The sequence below is a fragment of the Zingiber officinale genome, chromosome 4A (assembly GCF_018446385.1).
Source record: "Zingiber officinale cultivar Zhangliang chromosome 4A, Zo_v1.1, whole genome shotgun sequence".
NCBI lineage: Eukaryota > Viridiplantae > Streptophyta > Magnoliopsida > Zingiberales > Zingiberaceae > Zingiber > Zingiber officinale.
The window spans coordinates 121,993,808-122,017,303 of NC_055992.1; the positions used below are offsets into that span (position 1 = coordinate 121,993,808).

A 23,496-nucleotide genomic window follows, 5' to 3' on the forward strand; every position below is an offset into this window, starting at 1 on the left:
AAGGTTCTGGTTCCAAGAATAAGAATAAGTGGTTCAAGAAAGGAAAGGGGAAAGGAAAGGAGGTTAATGCTGTTGCTGCAAAAAACCAAATCAAGAAGAAAGGAAAGAAAAATGGACAAAAACCTAGGAGCAAGTTGACCTACTTCAACTGTGGCAAGAAGGGCCATTTTGCTCGGGATTGTACTGAGCCTAAAAAGGTAAATCCATTTTTGTCTTCTTTCCACGAGCAATATGTTGCAAGTACAGTGTTGTTAGCTGATTCGTATCCTTTGTGGATTATAGATTCAGGAGCAACGAACCACGTAGCTCGTGATCGAGCTACATATGTGGAGTACCGTCAGGTACCAGCTGGCAACAAATGGATATATGTAGGAAACAATGCAAGAATAGAAGTCAAAGGACTTGGCACTTGCAAGCTCAACCTACGTGGTGGAGGCACCTTGTTTCTACATGATGTCCTGTACGCTCCTGAGATTCGACGGAATCTGGTTTCCGTTATTTGTCTTCTTGATTTAGGTTACAATGTAAATTTTTATAGCCGTTGTGTGGAACTTCGAATTAACTCTGTGTTAATTGGATATGGTTATGTAACAAATGGTTTTATGGTTCTTGATGTAGAACCAAATAATAATAGTTGTTTTTCAAACATTGCTCTTACTAGTAATGCTGATGTTAATGATGAAATTTGGCATGCTAGATTGGGACATATAGGACAAGAACGAATGAATAGATTAGCTAAGGAGGGCATATTAGGCACTCATGCTAAGATTAACTTGTCTATATGTGAGCATTGTCTTGCTGGAAAGGCGACTAGGAAACCATTTGGTAAGGCTATTAGGGCTGATTCACTATTGCAATTAATTCATTCGGATATTTGTGGTCCAATGAATGTGAAGGCTAGAAATGGGAGTTCTTATTTCATTACATTTATCGATGACTTCACACGTTTTGGTCATGTGTATTTGATTTCTCACAAATCTGAAGCATTGGATTGCTTTATTCGTTACTTGAACGAAGTTGAGAATCAATTGGAACGTAAGGTTAAAACCTTGCGCACTGACCGTGGAGGAGAATATTTGTCTGATCAGTTCAAGACAATGTGTAATGAGAAAGGGATTATTAGACAGCTAACTATCCCTGGAACTCCACAGCAAAATGAGGTTGCTGAAAGAAGAAATAGGACTCTTCTTGAAATAGTTAGGTCTATGATGACGCAAGCTAATTTGCCAATCTCCTATTGGGGAGATGCATTGCTAGTAGCGACCTATATACTTAACAAAGTGCCTTCAAAGTCAGTTTCATCTACCCCACATGAACGTTGGACAGGCAGAAAACCAGATTTGAGTAATCTGAGACCTTGGGGGTCAGCTGCCTACGTTCATGATAAGACTCACGAATATGGAAAATTAGGACCCAGAGGTAAGAAGTGTATCTTTATAAGGTACTCTGAGACCTCTAAAGGTTATGTTTTTATTGGTGAGCGACAAGATGGAACCATCTCTGAAATAGAGCCAAGAGATGCTACTTTTCTAGAAACTGAGTTCCCAACACGAGGTGAAGTTGATAAGACAATTCCTCTATATGAGATAGAGGAGGAGGATAATGTTCCTTTATCAACAAATCAGGAGATGCCTGAATCTAGTCAACCGAGTGGGAGTAATTTGCCACTGAATGAGTCAGTTTCTCAACAGTCTAACCTTCGAAGAAGTAGTCGTCAGATTATTACTCAGAGAAGATTTGATATTGAGAATGAGGCATTGATGGTTCTCCCAGTTGACGATGAGGAACCTCGAACAGTTGAGGAAGCTATGAGCAACTCAGTTAGAAAAGAATGGAAAGTTGCAATGGATGAAGAAATGGAGTCAATGAGAAAGAATCAAGTTTGGGATTTAGTCGATCTTCCTCCGGGCCGAAGGGCTATTGGGAATAAGTGGATTCTCAAACTAAAGAGGAAAGTAGATGGATCGATTAATCGATACAAAGCTCGATTAGTTGCAAAAGGATATACCCAAATGGAGGGTATTGACTTTGAAGAGACATTCTCCCCAGTTGTAAAGTTTGTGTCAATACGTGTCATCCTAGCTATAGTAGCACACTATGACATGGAATTACATCAGATGGATGTAAAAACGGCTTTCCTTAATGGTAATCTTGACGAAGAAATCTATATGGTACAACCAGAAGGTTATGTTGCTGAAGGCCAAGAGAAAAGAGTATGTAGACTTCGGAAGTCTATATATGGGCTAAAGCAAGCGTCAAGACAATGGAACATAAGATTTAATGAAGTAATATTATCTTATGGTTTCGAAATGATCAATGAGGATCATTGTGTTTACCTAAGGAAGGAAAAAGGAAAGCTTGTCATTTTATCATTATATGTTGATGATATGCTAATAGCTGGAAGTGACATACAGTGTATGATAGAAGTCAAAAGTTGGCTTTCATCACAATTTGACATAATAGATATGGGAGAAGCAGAGTACATCTTAGGAGTGAAGATCGTTAGAGATCGATCAAAGAGGCTTTTGGGTTTGTCTCAAGAAGCTTATATCACTAAAATGCTACAACACTTCAATATGTCAAATTGCAACATCGAACAGACGCCTATTGCGAAAGGTACTATCTTGAGCAAAAGTATGTATCCCAAGACTCCTGAGGAAATAGCTGAAATGAAGAAGAAACCATATGCCAGTGCTATTGGTAGTTTGATGTACACTATGTTGTGTACTCGTCCCGATATAAGCTATGCTGTTGGCTTAGTTAGTCGTTTCCAGTCAAACCCAGGATCGAGACACTGGAAAGCGGTGAAGAGGATATTCAGATATCTTAAAGGAACAACTGATTATTGCCTCTGTTTCCAAGGATCAGATATGAGCCTAAGTGGCTACTCAGATGCAGATTGGGCAGGGGACCTTGATGACAGAAAATCCACATCTGGCTATGTCTTCTTGCTGAATGATGGCGCCATCTCATGGAACAGCAAGAAGCAGGCTTGTGTAGCCTTGTCGACAATGGAAGCTGAATATGTGGCTTGTGCAGCGGCTGTGCAAGAGGCTGTCTGGCTAAGAAGGTTCCTGAAGCATCTGAGGATTGCTAAGGATAGTGGGAGTCCTGTTACTGTGTACTATGACAGTCAAGCTGCGATAGCTTTTTCCAAAGATCCCAAATATCACAGCAAAGGTAAGCATATAGAAATTAAGTATAATTTTTTAATGGATATTGTTGACAAGAAAAAGATTATTCTTGAGTACATCCCTACACGAAATATACTTGCTGATCCTTTTACTAAGCCATTGACTAAAGAGTCATTTCATGGGCATATGAAGTCTTTGGAACTTCGAAGAATGTAACTAATTGTAAAGACATTATGATAAATAAAAATGTCATGATTTATTCAGTGTATATGTGTCTTTGTTACATTCGAATAAAAGTCTCGATAAGCATGTTGGCAGATTGAGATTGGTCCACTCACATGGACAATCATCTCTATTTGTTAAGTACGAATAGAGGTAAGACCGTTGCTTATGTGACAGCTTTTGTAGCTGTGAATAGAGACATACCCATAAGTTAAGGTTACCTTGATATTTGTGTCAAGATGAGATCATTTGTGTAATGATTGGAGTAAATGCACCCACCATTTACTGAATCTGCTTGAAGCCAGATTAGAATTCATATGTTGAATTCAGGATTAGACATTGGGAATGTCTAGATCGAAATCTGTACGATGTTAAAATTGAAAAAAAAACATGCGCTTTTTTTTGTAAAGAGAATAACATCGTAGCATGTGATTCATACCACATGTGCTATGGCGACAAGAAGGGTTGTAGGAGAATGGATCCCTGCTTCTCTACTATGTGAGACCCTTGAGATGATAAGGAATCTCGATTTTACCCTAAGTGACTATTTAGCTGTCTACTTGAAGTTCTGATCAGTGTCTGCTACTTTAGCATGTTTCCTATTGGCTATGGATGATTCGGTCTATGGAGCATAACTAGGAAAGCAATTGATTAGAATGAATGGATTCTAGCTAAAAAGGAAGATTAAGATTAATTTACATCTGCGACATTTATTCACTGGTACCGGTTACATTTTTAGTTCAGTACATAAAATGTAATTGTGAATAATTTGTTTGATTGGAGGTGTTGAACATGCTCTTGACATATGGTCAATATGAGGGATTAGAGATGTTCATGATGATGTAAATAATTTAATCTGGGATAAAGGCAAGCCATTTATGTCTATGATTCGTTCTATGGACATTTATGGCTCTGATTTGTTCTATGGAGCAGCTAAGTAAGGTGTGACAATATTCTTAGCAATTGAATGCTCACTGTGCTTGCTGTCGCACGAACCATTTTCCCTAATGTATGGAATGGATGTTCTGATCTGGTCTTTGTGACTTGATTCTCATAAAGTCTGTGTGACTTATTTGGTCTTTGTGACTAAATTTTGCTCTGGTCTTCGTGACTTAATCCTCATAAAGTCTTCGTGACTTATTTGGTCTTTGTGACTAATTTCGCTCCGGTCTTCGTGACTTGATCACCTTGTAGTCTATGTGACTGGCATGGTCTATGTGACCATATGGATTGACTTTGATGAGTGGGAGATGTTGGGCGTTACACTTGGCAGACGAAAGGGTTCGTCCCTTTCGTTGCTGCAAACGCCAGGGAGACGAAGGTGCGTCCTTTCCCCTTCGTCTTCCTCAGCCTTCTTATAAGAGGCGTCCAAGGCAATCAGAGGTGAAAGAGAGAGCTTCTGGCGATCAGAGGTGCGCAGAAGAGCAGTGGAGGTGGTCGTGTGTGAGCAAAGGGAGAACATCCGTAGGGATGAGATTTGGTTTGTGGAAGAGTCCGAGAAAGTTCCGTGTGGTGATCTTCTCGGCGACAGCAGCAGCGACGTCTCCGGCGGTTCATCGGCGACTTCATCGACCGACGTCTTCGGTTGCGGTTCTTCGGGAGATCAATGTGAGTGTTTATGATTTCCGCATTATTATTTTAATTACTTCGTTTAAGTTTTTCATGCTCTCAAAACTACCAACATTTGGCGTAATGGTCAGTGGTCGATTCTCAGGAATTAACGATCTGAGTTTACCAGACTATGCGCCTATGACTTGTGTACTTGTATGTATCTTCCTCCATATTTGTGAGGTCGACAATTGGAGGGCCGCTAAGATAACATATCTATTTTTTTTTTAATATTTTTCATCTTATCAAAAGAAAATGTCCTACAATACACAATAGTTAAGATTTCACCCTGGGAAAATACTTATCCATGTCATGCCTAGTTTAGGTATACACAATTAACCTCTCTAATTTGCTATCTTTATTATATATTCATCTCCTCTAATTTCTAAGTAGTCCCGTACTATTGAAACTCAAATTTGATTAAATATTTATTTTAAATTTTCAATTATTTCATCCAAATTATGTGTATTAAGAGATACCATATTACAATGTGTTTTATTTTATGCGATTAATTCTAATCCAAATAGATTAGATAAGTACAAGCATGTTATTGTGTGTTATTCCTAACTATATTTGTTTATTTAAAAGTCATCTAATCCCTCGCATGCTAAGAATGAGTGACAACGCACCATCATTTCTCCACTCTTTGCCTCGTTGAAATCCTCTTCATTCTTCCACCATCTAAATATTCATTATTTTCACTTATTTTGTCTCGCCTCATGTTCAACTCCATCTCTTCCCTGCCACTTTAGAACACCTTCTCAGTATCTCATATCTTCTACTTCTTGTGTATCCCTCCCCCAATAAGGGCCTGTGCGGTGCTCTTTAAGGAAAAGGAACTCATGTTTGCCAATGCTACTCAAACGCATTTACAACTAACATGTCTTCGACAAAGTGAGGTGACTCATTTTAATCAAATTTTCACCATAATAAACGAGGGAGAGCTTCAAAAGCGAAGGTAAATAAGCCTTTAAGCAATTGTAAAGGATAAATTATGACAAAAGGAAAATCATTAACATTTCTTTCTCGGTCTACATTAGTTTTGTTCTTTACCAAGACACATTCCCTTTCTTAACTAAACAAAAGTACCGAGCTCATGAAAAAAATTTGTTTGGCATATTTTAAAAACCAATTTTAAATACATTTTTCTATAATTCATAATTAAATGCATTCTCTACATCAACGGCCAGGATCTCGATCAGGAGACAGCCACGTGTCCCTTTTCTCCCGCTCAGATTTTAAGTTTTCCGGCAGGCGAAAATTTAAAATCCCCGCCGCTCCGCATCCCACCGTCAACGAGCCCGGCGGCCCTCTTTCCGTATCAAATCGCCACTGCCTCACGATCCGCTCCAATGCTACGTGCAACGGTGTGCAACCATCGAATTCCATTCTCGTCTCGACACGCGGACTCGGCTTTCGAGTTGGGAGTAGGTCTACCGCACATCATCGGGGACGCGGATCTTGACGCCCACGTGAGCCTGATCGTGTTGCTTGCAGTAGAAGAGAGCCATTTATATTTACTATTTTTATTTTTACTTCTCCCTCGCTGCCCCTCTCTGTCTCTGTCTCTCTCTCCGTCTCGCACTCTCGCTGCTCAAACCCTCAAAACCCTCGTCGCCCGCGATTCGGCTCACGAGAGGCGAATCTCCATTCCCCTCGCGAAAGTCTAGTACTCCGATCGCTCGTCCCTGGTTCCTGCTTCAGATCTGTCGAAGTGGTCAGTTATTGCCTCTAGGCGCTTCTAATTGCTGTCTTTTTCCGGGACAGATTGCCGTTTTAACTTCGTGATTTCTTGGGTTGTTCCTTGCGGTAATTATCGTGATTATTTGGAATAGATTTATTTTCCGAGGTTTGTTTTACCTGCTTGCTTTTGCCGCTGTGCTGTATAGTGATCTGTGAATCTGTCTGTTTACTTCTTCTGCGCTGCCACGCTACTTGCTGACTGTCATGTCCTGATATTGTTCCACCGATGCTTGTAGATAACACATCCGTATATCTCAGGAAGCTTTGAATTTCTTGATGGTGTGTAATAAATGTCGCTGTAGTGGTCAACTAGTGCATGCCAAACTTTTGTTAAATAGCAAGATAAGAGGTAGAAAAAGTTCATGCTTTATCATGACATTATTTATCACAGAAATGCTAATCACTATTGACAGAGATGATGATAATGCTTCCGAACTTTTGTGCATCACTTTGTTCACTATGATCCTTTGTCTTCTTTCTTCATCTGCTTCAAAGAGAACTGTTTTAAGAGAATGTGATATGTTTCCAAGTAGAATATGTCAATTAAATATAATTTGATTGATAATAAGAATGAAGACTTATCTATGGATAGTCTCCAACTCACCTTGATTAAGTAGGTAGGTAGGTCATATTGATGCGATGAAAACAACAACTAGGCTTTATCTGATTAGGTGGGGTTGACTATATGAATCTTTTTATGTTATTGGTTCTATCCCCTATTACATCATCATCTATATTTAAATAATTTTTATCTTGTTTTATTGTTGCTAACTAAGTTTTTTTTTGATTTCCTTCTTCCTTGTTTGATGTGCGTGCTTGTTATAGTGTCACATCGTCTAACTGGAGCATTTATTGGCTATCTAAATACACGCCCCTATCATCTTAAACATATTTCTCGGAGTTTTTCCTCGATAGATGAAACTCTGATTTTTTTTTTTTTTCAAATGTTTTCATTTATTATTTTGTATATCCTCGTATATCCATATCCATCTTAATATCTTCATTTTTGTAATTCTCATTTTTTGCTCATTTGTTTGAGTCACATGCCAACATTCAACTCCATATAATATAGCAAGTCTAATTAGGGTTTTGTAGAATTTTTTTTTAAGTTTTAGAGTTACTTTACTATCACATAAACATCTAACATTTTCCTTTATTTCAACTATCCTATTTTTTAAGATATCTCTTTCAATTCCTTCATCGTTTTGCAAAAATGATCTTAAATATTACTTCCATTGGTTTCACATACTCATGAGATGAAAACAAGATGTAAAATAAAAAACTACAAGTAGGACAAGGATAGTGAAATGATTTTATGTATTACTTGCCTATACTACCTTATAGAAAATTTATTAAAAGATTAATAGTAGATATGCCTATATTTTAAAATACTTTATTTATTATTTGTTAATCTCGGCCTCAACCTCTCTTCTTATCATGGACACAATGTAATGGGAAGAGGATTTACACTTCTGCCTTTCCCTACTATATTTGCTGTTACAGAATTTGACAGTAAAATAGTATTTTATTTCTATGCAATAACTTGTTTGCTTGTATATATCTTAAGCACTTTAGCATGTCATATAAGCATTCATATATTTCTTTCATATTTTTTCACCTTGCTCACCCTGTGATGCTTTGTGGAACAGGAGTGGGAAAAGTATCATGTATGATGATTCTTGCCACATTTTACTTATGATGCAAGGAAGAATAGGAATTATATATTCCTCCAATCATCCATATTACAGTTGCTCACTAATAGTTGTTGATATATATTCTTGCTTGATTAGTATTGAATATGAGCAAAGTCATAGATTTTGTTCTCCACATTAACATACTCTTGATGTAGCTTTATCTGAGAGCTAATCAGATTATTTCCTATTTTTTCTTGTCTCTTAATCCTTGTCTTATTATAGAGTGGGTGTGGATATTCTTGTATATAACAACAACTAAGCTTTATTCCACTAGGTGAGATCGGCTAGTGTGGATACTATTGTATCTAAAATAATAAATCCCGGTGACAGTTTATTCTGTTTTATGCTGTATAACCCTAGTTCTTTTGTTTCTTTTTCACCCAATCTATTCTTTTTTCTTTCTATCTGCCCTTATTATTAAGTTGACACAAATTTTCTATGACTGCATGTCGAAGCTGAATATGGATAAGTACCTATTATTGGATTAACCTCTTATTGTACTTGTACAAGTACCTATTATAAGAATCCTTATAGTTGAATTTTGATTTTCAAAATTTGTTGATGTGTGTGACATAATGAATTTTGTCCCAGAACATGGTTTTTATTTTCTCACGTCATATTTTTGTCCCTATGGTCACATTTGCTGATGCTATATGATTTAGTTTTCTAATGTTTGTTTGAGAAAAACTGAATACTCTTTTCCCTTAGACATGCAGGTGTCGTCAACACTCTTCAACTTTCTACTCAGTTGCTTAGATGCACAAGTTTGAGAAGTCTGCACTTGGATTGTGATTGATCCCCCAAATGTTTGTTGGTTGAGTAGTTGACAGCTTCTGAACTGATTGGATATTACTGCCTATTGAGAACGTTTGAACTGTTAAAATTGAAGGCTGTGCTCTGGAACATATTATTTCATCTTCACAATTATTATTGAGCTATACTTTACATCTGTGGAAGACGAGCTATTTTTGTTGGTTATATGATGCCAACTCGTAAAAAAGCTCTTCCCAAAAATTCTTCTAGAGGACATAGTAATCCACAAACTTGTAGAGTGGAAAAAAAGATAAACATGGTATCTGAAAAGAAAGTTTCAGAAATGATTACATCTGCAAAAAAGACAAAATCTGGTATGCCTCGTTGATTCCATTAACTTTTTTATTGCACAATGCAAAAAGGTTTTAGTTATTATTGGATAGTGATCTGAAGTGATACAAGTGGCTATAGTTCTTACCATATCTTTCTTTTTTAAGAATTTATATGAACATTTTTGAAAGAATAATAAATGTATTATTGGTTGCAATAATAGAATGGAAGTAATGAAATGTTTCAATCTATGTTTAATCCTTTATTGTCTAATTCTTCTAGATAATTTGATTTACATGACCTATATTATGTGTTGTGTTTCAGGAAGTCCAATCTACCTCATTTGATGAACCTGTAGGCTTGCCTAGCTCACTTGGTTGGACCATCTTGTTTGTCTTACATAGCTTAACTAGTTTGAACACCCTATCTATACACCTAGCTTGTAAAGTTTGTCTAATTAACCCAATCAATTTGCTCAACCCAACTAGTTTGCTCAGTTCAACTAACACTATCCATATGTGCCTGGTTTGATTGATGCAATGCTTTGCCTAGCTCTATCAACTCTTGGCTAGCTAGCTTGGCTTGTTTGGCCTACTTGTCTCACTCATTTAGCTTGGCCCACCCAACTAGCTCGCTAGACTTGCTTGCTGGCTCAGCTTGCTTGGTTTGCTTGGCTTACTAGGCTTGCCTATTTGTTTGGTGTGATGAGTTTACTTGATCCTCCTAGCTTGCTCACACAAGTGACATTACTAGCCGATTTGACTCATTTAACTTGGCTAGATCACATGATGTGTTTTGTGGGCTTGACTTGTTTGATTGGCTCAACCAATTTGCTTAGCATGCTCGATTCACTCATTTTACTTTATTTAAATTTTAGGATGCTAACTTGTTAACAACTATCATGATTGTTAGAGGTGGAATGAAGTTACTCTTTTTTAAAGTATGAAATTGATTGAGCCATTGCTTGGAATTCATCAAACTCCCTCAAAATATAAATCACTGAAAGAACATTCTGATTCCATTCCAATCATGCATACCAAACACAATGTCTTAGCATTTAGGACAGGTTTACTTGTATGGGGGATGAAATGGAAAAGGAAAGCAGTAAAAATGTATATGTCATCATGATGCTTCACCTCTTATCTTTCCTTCCAATGTAAACCAAGTCTTTATGACGCGTGATTTGGCTATGTAGCACTACTTTGCAGAAGCTAATTTTAGGCTTGTTTTTTTCCTCTTCTGGTTTTATGGTGTTTTCTTTTCTAGACCGATACATTCTTGCATGGTTGGGAATGTCGTATCGTGCCATGAAATGGTTGAAATGTATAAATTATTGAAATTTAATACTACTTAGTACAAACAATGTTTTCTTCTTCTGCTTTATTTATTTCCTCCAACTTTCAATTTGCCACCGGCACAATGCATTGGAATGTCGGCATGGTATTGAAACAATTTTGTTCCAGTCAGTCTGAAACTTTGGCATAGTTCAAGATTTTGAACTTTGCATCATTGTATTAGCGTAGCTGACTCGTGGCTAATCGAATTGGTTTGAAATTTTGTGATATTTAACATCAATTATGATACTGTTTTATGTATAAACTGCCTGTTGTTGACAGGATATATGTTGTTGACTGCATGAATTTCTATTTCTTCTCCAGATGCACAAAATATTTTTTTGAAATCTATTTTTATGTTATATACTTCTTTGTTGTGTTCTGAGTGCTAATGCTTGCTGATTGTATTACCTTTTTTAATTTCAGTTGGAATCACTTCAAAGCAAAACACATTTGCAAAGACTGAAAGGACTACATGCTTGGACAATTGTGTATCTCAAAATGAGAATCAGAGCTCTCGTTCCTTCTCTGTTAAGGTTACTTATCATGATTTTGTTTCTGTTGATATGTATAGCAATTTTTTATGCTCTGCTCAGTCACCATCACTTTGATTGAAATAAGGGTGTTTTCTGGTTCTATATGGTATATACTATTTGTTGATGAAATTGGTGCAAATAAATCTCTTTCTTAATTGTACACTTTATCTATGTTGCCAATAGTCCCATGATCTATTTTTCTTGTAATGAGCTGTGTTATGATCTTCTCATACTTTTTCAATTTTCAGTGGTACCACATGTTTTGATAAATTGTAAATTTTAGTATATATCCTATATGTTTCCCATTTTCTTGCACTCTCATGTCTTGAATGATTATTGATAATATAAGTATATATTTTGAGTATCTTATGTAATTGTAACTCAATGACATAATGATATCTCTTGTTGACTTAATGGATATAACACATTTATGCATTCTTGTATGATTTTTTTTAATATTCTTTTCCTACTCTATCTTTCTATATTTCTTGCATTTCATATTGCCCAAAGGTCTGAAGGACACTTATAGTACCAAATATATATTAAACCATCCAAGTCTTTTTTGTGTAACATTTTCAATGGCTAAGGTTACAAACTCCATTAATACACAACCAAGATGTCACGATTGCATTTAGGCAATGTGGGTTGTTATTGCACAAAATTTGCTCAATGAATGCATATCTTGTCATTATCAATGAGTTAATTACCAATATTTGTTAGATAAAATCAAGGTTTAAAATTTCGACTCGTACGAGGTTTCGGTACTGGACTGGAACGATACGGTTTTGGCACCGTATCGTGCCGTGTTGATATAGTTTTGGTATTTTTTAAATATAAAATATATTAATTAAAACTAAAATATTTAACATAAATATTTAAAAAATAAACAAGATAAAAAATAATCTTTTTTAAAAGGAAAAGATATGAAAATAGATAAATAAAAATTTTATTATAATTTTTAAATTAAAATAAATGAAATATAAAATTAATTAGATAATTTTATTAGGATTTAATAAAGTCTCTTTAGATTATCTCCATCATAATTAGGAGTTGATTAAAAAAATTAACCTAAGTTTAATTAAAAAAAAATCTGAAATCCGACACTACTCGCGAGCCCGCATGACTTCAGTGTTGTCGTAGGGTTGCACGATCAGCCATGGCTGCGGAGATTGCATGACTCCTTTGGCGCGACCACGTTGGTTGTGCGCCTCCTCTGTAGTGACCGCAAGATCACACGATGCCTTCACGGCGGTAGCGGAAGAGTTATGTGACCTCTCCGCTACTGTTGCAGGGTTGAGCGACCTCTCTGTTGTGATCACGGGGTCGTGCAACACGTCCCACCTGTCGTGGGTTTGGTGTCGGAGTTGTGCGGTGCCGGTCGCCGAGCGGAACGAGACGTTTTGTCCGTTTCGATCGTTTCGGCACGACACTTTAAACCATGGATAAAATTATTAAACATATGCGAGTTGAAGACATTCCTAGTTATATGCTTAATTATATGTTGAATAAATCGTGGCTATATATTTATAAATTTATATTCTAATCCTATTTGTGAATGAGAAGATATTATGTTTCACATCTTGGTATTGAAGTACATTCAATTTTATTCTCTCCCCCAAAGAAACATGTTTACCTCTCCTTTGTTATTCTTCCTTCTTCCCTTTGTTTTCCTTGCCTTTTCTTGGTTCTCATTGATGCCTTTGTTTGCCTTTCCTTTCTTGTTTGAGTTATGTATCTTTAGGACACATTTGACCATGTGTAGATTTTGTGAGTTGTCTTGTTGCCTCTCTCCGCACCACAATTGTGGAATATGTCTCATGACATATCCTTGCTACCACTTGAAATTGTGTCTTTAAAAGCAAGACGAGTTTTTATTTATAATATTGAAGAAAATGAAATTTATGTATTTCTAGGCATCAAAATAATCAATCAATCTAAATATAGTTAAATCTGTAACAAGGTAAAATTATCACTATTAAATAGTAAAAGAATATTCTTTTTGACAACTTTCAATAAGTTAGAGCCTAGATATCTAATTAGTATGTTGCCCAATTTATTGCATAGAGAAACATCAAGTAGTAGAGAGAAACTTGGTAAAATGTTAATTTTTTTTTCTTTTTTTGAAGTGACTATAAAATGGCGGTTGAGGCGGCCATCTAGGCGCCGCCGCCTAGGTAGGAGGCGGATCTCAACCGCACCACCTTGAACCACGCCATCTTGTGTTTAGGTGGCGGTAAAGTGTTTCCGATTCAGATTCAGGTGACGCATCTGGCTTGGGTGACATGTTCGGACGTGTTGCCAGGCTAGACGACGGGTTCAGACTCATCATCGGGCTTAGGCGACGGGTTTGGATGTCGAAACACCAAAGCCGATCGCAAAATAGAATATGTTTTTTTTGAACTTAGGATTCAATTGAAACTTTAGATTAATAATTTTAATTATTATTGGAATAATTTAAATAAGTTTAATTAAAGATCAATAAAATTGTCCTATTAATTTAATATATATATATATTTAAAAAATGTATGATTATTTATTTTTGAAAGAAATATTTAGATTATAACTTTTTTTATTTTTAGTTAATATATTTTATAGTATATATTTTTTAAAAATTTTTGATCCTTTATTTATTTTTTGATCCTTTAGTTAATATATTATCTAATTATGTATAAAAATAGTAAAAAAAAATTTCAACTGCCTAGGCATTGCCTAGGCGGTAGGCGGTCTATCGCACTGTCACCGCCTACCGCCATTTACAACATTGCAATATATCAATTTTCTTATTGCATGTAAGTCTAATTATCTATGTTGCCTAGCTTATTGCTTGCTAATTTTCTTAGACATAAACACATCACGCATATAGTAAGTGACAATATATTTCAATTTATTTCTTGTGCTTGTGGAACTTCTAAGAACACATTGTGAATAAAGTGATAATATGTTTCAATGTATTTGTGTGCTTGTGGAACACTAAATTGTTCCCAGTGTAGATAGATGCATAATTTTCAAAATGCAGATCCATGGTTTTGTAATTTAAAGCTAAGGACTACAAGAAGTGGGTTTATCTACATCATGTCAGTGATTATATTTTTAATTTTTTTGTATTCTGCTTTAACACTAGATTGTGTTATATTTTACTTTTATGTTTCTCTCTGTTAAAATATTGCTTCTAACATATGTACAAAATTTTGAGGTGGATATGCTATCAATGTTTGGTCCAACATAATCAACATTGTTGAAGTCATTCATATTTAAATGTCCATGCTTGTGTATAAGCCTTTTTTAAAGATCCTTTAGTATAGTGAAGGATTTCTGTATAGCAAACCTTTTTTTGGAGATTCTTACCACTGCATCCTAATAGCTTTTAGCTTGCTATATGAATTGATGTACAATATCAACTATAATTTATTTGACTCAGTAATTGTGAGATAAATGATTGTATATACTAGTATTTGGAAGTCATTATACTTTGACGATGAATTATGTTTTGGGATAATTAGGGCTTCTACTACATCTAAGCATACCAATCTTTGTAAGATACCCATGCATATTTTTTGAGATAAGGATGATCCTTGAGAGTTGTAAGGATGGTTTGAAATTTTGTACCTTGTCAGGTATTGGTTCTTGTGAGGCCTCTAACTTCGGATTTATAAAACAACAGTAAGAAAACATAAAACTTTCCTTGATATTTTATTTTAAAATTTTGATATTGTAAATTAGTTAAGTTTGTTTTCCTAGAAACCAATAGTAACATGTGCAGTTACAGGAGTCTTGAATATAATTTTTCTCCTCTCAACTTCATAAAATAGTTATACATCTCTGATTTTTAGTATCAGTTTGGAGGATCTTGAACCATAATGTGAATATGCTGATTGTTTTACTAAATTGACAGATGTCTGATTATTTTCCACTCGAATGTCTGCTACTTGGATTGATTTTAATTTCAGCAATATGACTGAAAAAATTAACTAACATAAGTCAGTCATTTCCATTGGTTTAGTAGAAAATTTCTTTTAGGACCCTTCAATGACTACCAAAAGTAGTTAATTTCTCTGAATAGGAATTCCTTGCATTGATGAAGATTAATTGTCTTCTTTGTTGGCTATTCTGATGGCAGTGTAATACCCATGATTTCTATCCTTTTATTTAACCATTATATTTTTCATTTTTGACTTTTGATTGGGTGCTGTATAGGATCTGTCTCATGATACCACTGCAAATTGTATGTCAGAAATCATTTTTTCTCCTGCTTTCCATCACCACAAGGATAATGCAGCCGGCATTCCTGATAAAGGTATTTCAGTTTGTCATTTTCATAGATTAAAAAGGCTTTTGCTTACTTCTTTCTTTAAAAAGGCTTTGCTAAATTTTTTCTTTCTCTATGTATTTTTCTATCTTTTTGTATATCTATGAATGTATTTATGCTAAACTGACTTAGTTCTTGCTAGCCTTGTACATCATTACAACTTGTTAGTTTGAAATTTCTTATTGATGATTTTGTACGAATTTATTTTAACATAATAAGTTAGTTTCATGATCATGATTATAGCCTGATTTTGGGTAAATTTGAATTTCTAAGAATATGAACCACATATTCTGTCTGCATAATAGGGATTTCTAGAATTATGTTCCAGTGTCATTGATTTAATATTTTCTGTGATTGAAAATGTTTCTGTTCTAATTAATTTGAAGTGATGTGTCTAATATCCTCCCTGTATTTTATACTTATAACATATTCGCTAAATAACATAGTTGAGAAAATGTTGAACTAATAAAAAAGTTGACTCGGAGGGCGAAACAAGTTTGTATTTGAATAACCCTATATGTAGAGTATTAGTGCTGAAAAATTGAAAAAACTAAGATGAGCATGAGAGTAAAATTTGATATAAAATCATAAAATGTAGGCTGTCTATCAGTCAGAAAATGAAATGTTTGGCAATTAACAACCATCTGTGTTGAAATTACTATTTTTTGTAAATTACACTCTCAGAAACATAAAATAATATATTAGTGAAAGTTTTCTTCTTTGTTATTGTTGTTTTATACTGCTGTGGCTTAAAGCCTCATAAGAGCCAAACATTAAGACATCTGCAGCTTTGAGAATCTTTATGTAGTTGATTTTTGGTAACCATCTTCTAATGATTAGAACAGGACCTCTTAAGTAATTATGATTTTATAAAATAATTGTGTGTTATTACTGCTGGAATTAATATAAGATTTAATGCCTATTTTACTTTTTTTCTTTGGATTAAACCTTGTCCTTTCTGGTCTTATGTGATTCAACATGTCTATCTTGGTGATCCTATGTTCCTTTTCTCAGTGACATAATTGTTCTTCTTGATGCCTTTTGCTCAAGCAAACATTCTTTCTCTTCATGTGAGTTTGATTTTAGTAAATTTGTCCCTTTTTTGCCACTGATTTTGTAGACACAAAGATCAAGAACAATGAGAGCCATCGTGGATTTGAAGTTGAAGGCTCAAAATATGGTTCCTTTAATTCTGTTATATTAGAAACACATAATGAACATATGAAGATCAGGAATGTTGTATGTGAAAACTCTGGTAATTTGGCACTTCATGAAGCATCAGATATTGACAACTCTGGTAGTCATATCTACAACGTAGGGCCAAAATTTGCAAAGTCATTATGCAATGATGAATATACTGATTTGGGAAATGTTTCTTGTGAAGTTTCAGCTATGTATCTTGCCATGCAGAATTCTAAGCTAGAATGTATGGATGAACAAAGTCAAGACTCAATGTCAACTGATGGTTCTGTTGAACCGGATGAAAATGATGAATTTGATGATTTTGATCCATATGTGTTCATTAGAGATTTACCTGATTTGTCAGTTGTGGTTCCTAAATTTCGGCCTTTTCTCCTTCCTAAACAAACACGAAGTTGCCCGTCCACAACTCTTGTTTTGGATCTGGATGGTATGACAGATTGATTTTCAATAGCTTAACTTTCTTTTTTTCAGTTGATCTGCTTAATTTTTTTTCTCCTTTTGATAAGCATATAAGCACATATGTTAGTGTCTGTTTATGCATGTACATTATATTCGCACACAGTGTACTCATATGTATTAGACATCATTATATCTGTGTTTTTTTGTTGAATTCCAGAACAAATTTATAAGCCTCATTGGATATTGATTTGTTTTTCTTATGCTAACTAATTTATGGTTTAATGATTAAATTAGGCTATATACTTGTGCTCACATTTGTTGCTATCAACTACTGCATATAAACGGTTTTTTTTTTTTTTTTTGTGTCTATCAAAGCATGATTCCATATTTTGGTAATGGATAGTTGCAGAATTATAGTAATTTAATTGTTATACATTGATTAATTTGTCAATCATGGTAGAATTATTATTTTTGGTTAATTGTATATCTGTACACTATTAATTTGACTAAGATGTATTTCCAATAGACCGTATTCAGACGTCAGTCCCAAAACTGATTTTGGGATGTGAGCTAAATGAATAGACATGCATCTTTTGACATTGTGGTCGAGTCAACTATTCAAGGTTTAATCGTACATTCTGATTGGAGATTTCCAGACTAAGTAATAGTCCCAAAACTGATTGTGGCAGTGAATTAAACAATTGGTCGGTTGCCTCTGAGATTGAGGCAACTGTTTGAGCTTTAATAATACATTTTGATAGTGATGACCGGAGTTGGCACAGTGATAGGTTCCCTAATTGGGAAATATAGAAAAACTATACAACGAATGGTTAATTAAATGTTAATTGATATTGATGGATGAAGAGCAGTTTGAGAAGTGGAGATTCCTTCAATCAGGTTGAACTGATAATAATTATTATGCTATCTTTAATATATTTGACAAAGGTAATGTTGTTACTATATTGATTGACAAGAACGTGGGGTAGACTGAACATTTAATAAATAGTAATCGCACTACTAGCTTATCAGTAGTAGTGTAATTGGTGGTAAACAATAAGGTAAGACTAAAGGGGCTGATACCCTATTGGTTATTTAGTAATATAGCATTTAAATTTGATATGTAATCAGTGAAGAAGATTTGATTAGTGATATTAAAATTATTAAGATTTATATTATAAATATTTGATTAATATTCTAATAAAGTTTGTGAAGTACTAAATATTTACTTTTTTAAATGACGATATGCCCAATCATCTAATTATATCAATTCCTATTTGATTGCTATCAACTTAAAAACGCTCACATCAATTCATAATGAATCTAGATTCATTATGACTCTTGTGATCACCTCTTCTTTAACTGTTGGTTAAATTGGCTGGGGGCAAAAGTCCACAACCTGACGTTTCATATGATTGTTTTTTCATCATATTTTGTCATTGTGTTGGATATCTTGCATAATTGGCATTATTAAATATGATATTCCATAACTATTGGTTTAATTTATTGAGCTTGTCAATAACTGATCTGTGCTACCTTTACAGAAACGTTGGTGCATTCAACACTTGAACTATGTGAGGATGCAGATTTTACTTTTCCTGTCAATTTCAATCTTAAAGAGCACACAATTTATGTACGCTGCAGACCTTATCTTAAGGACTTTTTGGAAAAGGTTGCAAGCATGTTTGAAACAATTATATTTACAGCAAGTCAAAGTATATATGCTGAACAGCTACTAAATGTAATTGATCCAAAAAGAAGATTATTCCGCCATCGTGTTTATCGAGAATCTTGTGTATTTGTAGAAGGTAATTATTTGAAGGATCTATCAGTACTGGGTCGGGATTTGGCGCATGTTATTATTCTTGACAATTCTCCCCAGGTAATTTCTCTTATCATTGTATAAGGAAAATTTGCAACATTTTAACAAGTTTATGATTTGTGTACAATTTTATGAAGCAAGCTTGGTTGATTGCAATTTCTGATGCAATCTGAACTGTTTCATTGCACATGAAATTGTGATGTTGACATTTATGGTCACAATACCCTGATGAATTTGTCTTATGCTTCACATCATTGCTGAAGCTTATTTATCATCTTGTTTTCCTTCTAGTTGCATTTAGGTGATTAATCTTGAAGGATCAAGGAGCAGACATAAAATGAAAAATTCAATTAATGTAATGAATAATGATTTAAGGGGGTCAGAACATCATTAATAATATAGTCTTGCCTCAAAAGATCAGTTGAGCTATAAAAATTACTTTGTTGTTTCCAAAAAATTGGTACTAGCATGATCTATTTATGATGATTAGTGGATCTAGTGTTTCTGTGTTCAATTTCCTTGGTGCAAGACAACATGTGTTATGGAAATTTAGGTGGCGTTTGGTTCTCTCTTAAGAATCGGAATGAGAATGAGTATCATAGTATTGTGGAATGAAAATGAGTATGGGCTTGAGTATCATTCTTAAAAATAATGTTTGGTTAGTTGAATATTTTCAATTGGAATGAATCTAAATTTTGTTTTTTACCTTTAGAGGAAAATAAGAGAAAAAATTAGATGGAAGAGAAAGTTGAATGTGAGAGAAACATATGATGAGAGAGAATGATGAGAGAGAAAGTGTGATGAGAGAAAAAATATGATGGGAAAAAAATAAAAAGAGGAAAAGTGTGATGAGAGAAAATGAGGAAAGAGAGCGTGATAGGAAAGATAGAAAAGAGAAAAAGTATGATGAGAGAGAAAGCAATGGAAAAAAATGAAGAGAGAGAAAGTATGATGAGAGAAAATGAGAGATTGAGAGGAAGTATGATGAGAAAATGTGATGAGAGGGAAAGTATAATGGGAAAAAATGAAGAGGGAAAATGTGATGAGAGAAAATGAGGAGAGAGAATATGATGAAAGATATTGAAAAGAGAGAAAGTGTGATGAGAGAAAATATGAAGAGAGAGTATGATAAGAGAGATTGAGGAGAGAGAAAGTATGATGAAAAAATGAGTGAATGAAGAAAGAGAAAATAATGAAAGAGAGTGTGTGATGAAAGAGAATATAGAGAGAAAATGATAGAGAATGTGTAATGAAAGAGAATGAGGAGAGAGAAAGTATGATGAGAGAACAAGGAGAGAGATTGGAATGAAAGGAAAATTGAACATATATATTGAGGGTATTTTCGTCCAAAACTTAATTCTTATTCTCATTCCATCAAAATCTAAGGGAGGGGGTGAGTTTCATTCATACCCAAATTTTTCGATTTCATTTCAAAATTTTGATTTCATTCCTATCAACCAAACATAAAGTTTGGGAATGAATCCATTCCCTCGTTCCTAAACCTCTAAATCAAACACCACCTTAGTTTGATATATCTCTAACCTAATACATATGTTGCTTTAACTGTAATATCTTCTGTAGTGGAAAGATGTAGACTCATCTTAGGTTTTTGATTAAATCTATTTATTTTCTCAGGCATTTGGATTTCAGTTAGACAATGGCATTCCTATCGAGAGCTGGTTTGATAACCGTGATGATCGTGAATTGCTTTCATTACTTCCATTCTTGGAGAGCTTAGTTGGTGTGGATGATGTTCGCCCGCTAATAGCTAAGAAGTTCAATCTCCGTGAGAAGGTAGCTTCTGCCGCTGCGAATTGCTTCTCAATACATTTTAAACGGTGACTTCTGCAACCTGTTTATCTTTCGTTGGATTTCAGATGGCAGCTGTGCCATCCTAAAATACCTTGTGCCAACATGGAAGCTGCATGGTGACGTTTTGTATGCTCCCCTCATCTTATAGTTTTGCTTCCCCCGTATACTTGTAATATTCGGTTGTACTGTTAGAGTATGTATGGAAAAGGGAGGGGGGACTTTCATTGTGGATACTTAAAACCTAAATTCTCCCAATTCATGAATAGCATCACCATTCAGTTGATAATGAAAGGTGTTCATTGCTAGTTATTACTCTTTCCCCGAACTCTCTTTTCTAATTGATCTGATCGATCATGTTGTCTCCAATGCACCTATTATTTTCTTGTTTTCTTCCTAGTATGCTACTCTTATTATCTTCCTTGCGCATGTTTTCACTTGTGTTGCTTTGCCAGGAGGCTGTGGTCTGGCTGCATTGTTCATGCATTTTTGTATCGTGTAGGGAACCTTAAAACTTATATGTAGTATTCTGATGGTTATTATAACAATTTTCCTGTTGCATTAAGACTTCTTTATACTCCATCGATTGCTTCCTTATACATATATTGCTTGAACTTCTGCAGCAATTAATTAAGTGCTTCAAACAACAAGAACAAAAATTCTCGAGATGCACCACACTTCAATTCTTGATTTTGTTTTTCATTTTCAAAAAAATATAGTGGAATCTGGATCACCCTTCAATTCCCCATTGTGTCTCTGTGCTTTGAACTAGATTATCCTTTTTTCTTGTGTTAGCCAAGTCCAGTGCTTTCTCATGCTGTATCAATGCCAGTGTTATCGAAGAGACAGTGAACCCTAAGCAATGTAACCACAAGGTCAGTGAGGTTCATTCAAAGACTCCTGCATCAGAGTGCAAGCAGTGTTAACATGAAAGCTACCTCTAAGCTGATCACTTGTTCTGTTGTATCTTTTATTCTGGATCCTACGACTCGTGACCATAATCACAAGTCACAGTCGGACCTGGTCGATTTAAATTGTTAACGCTTTGTTAGTTAACATGAAAACTATTTGCGTTTTTCATTCGACTTTTTATGCTCCTAAGTTTCTTAACATTTAGATATAAGATATCAAACATATACAAAACCTAACTTTATCTATGATATATAACATTGATTAAGTCTTACTTGCGTGGTTAGATATGTTGGTGCAATATCCCCTGAGTCAAGGTTGACCAAGTTGACTAGGCTTGAGTTGACTCAAGCCTGAGTCTTGATGTTTGAGTTTCGATGTTTGAAAATATGTGGAGATTGCAGGTGCAATCGTTTGATTAGAGAGATTGTTGGTGCAATTCTTCTCTGGTCAAGGTTTGATCAGTTTGGTGTGAAGAAGAGTCAAGTAGGTCAAGAATGACCAGATACTTGACTGGAAAGTCCTGATGAGTGAAGCAAGGTAAAAGACCTAGTGAGTAAAGCTATGTAGATGTGAAAACCTTAATGAGTGAAGCTAGGGGAAAATCTTGGTGAGTGAAGCTAGGCAGATGGAAAGTTCTGGACAGTGAAGTCGTATAGATGGGAAGTCCTAGTGAGTGAAGCTAGGCAGATGGAAAGTCCTGGTGAGTGAAGCCAGACAGATGGAAAGTCCTAGTGAGTGAAACTAGGCAGATGGAAAGTCTTGGTGAGTGAAGCCAGACACGTGGAAATCCAGATGAGTCAAGGTCAACCAGACACCTGGTGTTGAAAAGTCCAAGTAGGTCAAAGGGTTGACCAGATACTTGGCACGAGGAAATCCAGATGGTCAAGGGTGACCAAACATCTGGTGTAAGTCCAAGTGGGTCATCGAGGACTGGACACTTGACACGAGATGATAAGTCCAAGTGGGTCAAGGTTGACTGGACACTTGGCACGAGGAGAAAAGTCCAAGTGGGTCAAAGAGATTGACCAGACACTTGGTGAAGGAGTTCAAGTAGGTCAAGGTCGATTGGATGCTAGGCATGAGGTTACAATAGGTCACGATTGACTGGATGTTGGGTTTGGGAACCTTGGACTTGATTTAGGGAAGTCAAAGGTGGGTTAATCGATCGATCGAACCGTAGTCCAATCGATCGGTTGATCGACTGGATGTGTGCCGCGAAGAATGTTTGGCCAAATCGATCGGGCGATCGATTGGGACCAAATGTCGTGAGGACGGAACCTCTCCCAATCGATCAACCAATCGATTGGGCATCTCCAATCGATCGGCTGATTGATTGAGACTTGGATTTCTCGCACGCAGATACGAGAAAGGATGGATCGATTGGTCGATCGATTCATCCATTTCCAGAGAGCACAAAGACAGTCTGAATCGATCGACCGATCGATTCAAAGTCTCCCTAATCGATTGAGAGCCATTCAATCAATTGGGATCCGACTATTACGCAGGTTTAAAGCTGTTGCGAGTGATATCTTTGACGCGACTTCGAGTATATCTTCTCCCGATCTTCACACGACTTCTCTAACTACTCGCCGTCAGTTCTTGGAAGCTCTTGGAGATAAGTGATGTTGCACTTTCAAGGTTCAAGAGGGGTCTACAAGCATCAAGTGAGCAAGAAGAAAAGTTTTTCAGTTGTA

General features: G+C 35.4%; 1 protein-coding gene across 10 annotated transcripts; it reads left to right on the plus strand.

Annotated features, from left to right (window-relative positions):
* Nucleotides 1-6,512: 6,512 nt before the first annotated feature.
* LOC121970840 (CTD small phosphatase-like protein 2) lies at nt 6,513-21,198 on the plus strand. Of its 10 annotated transcripts, none has more exons than XM_042521826.1 (8): nt 6,513-6,681; nt 9,110-9,528; nt 11,245-11,354; nt 15,549-15,648; nt 16,781-17,290; nt 18,804-19,141; nt 20,717-20,875; nt 20,959-21,198. In XM_042521826.1, the coding sequence occupies exons 2-8, from the start codon at nt 9,381-9,383 to the stop codon at nt 20,977-20,979; spliced, it is 1,386 nt and encodes a 461-aa protein (XP_042377760.1). In that variant the 5' UTR covers nt 6,513-6,681; nt 9,110-9,380; the 3' UTR covers nt 20,980-21,198. The 10 variants fall into 10 exon arrangements, with proteins under 10 accessions (XP_042377760.1, XP_042377763.1, XP_042377761.1 ...); XM_042521829.1 differs by having other exon boundaries at nt 16,781-16,974; nt 17,071-17,290; nt 20,717-21,198; XM_042521827.1 differs by having other exon boundaries at nt 16,781-16,957; nt 17,045-17,290; nt 20,717-21,198.
* The last annotated feature ends 2,298 nt before the right edge of the window (nt 21,199-23,496 follow it).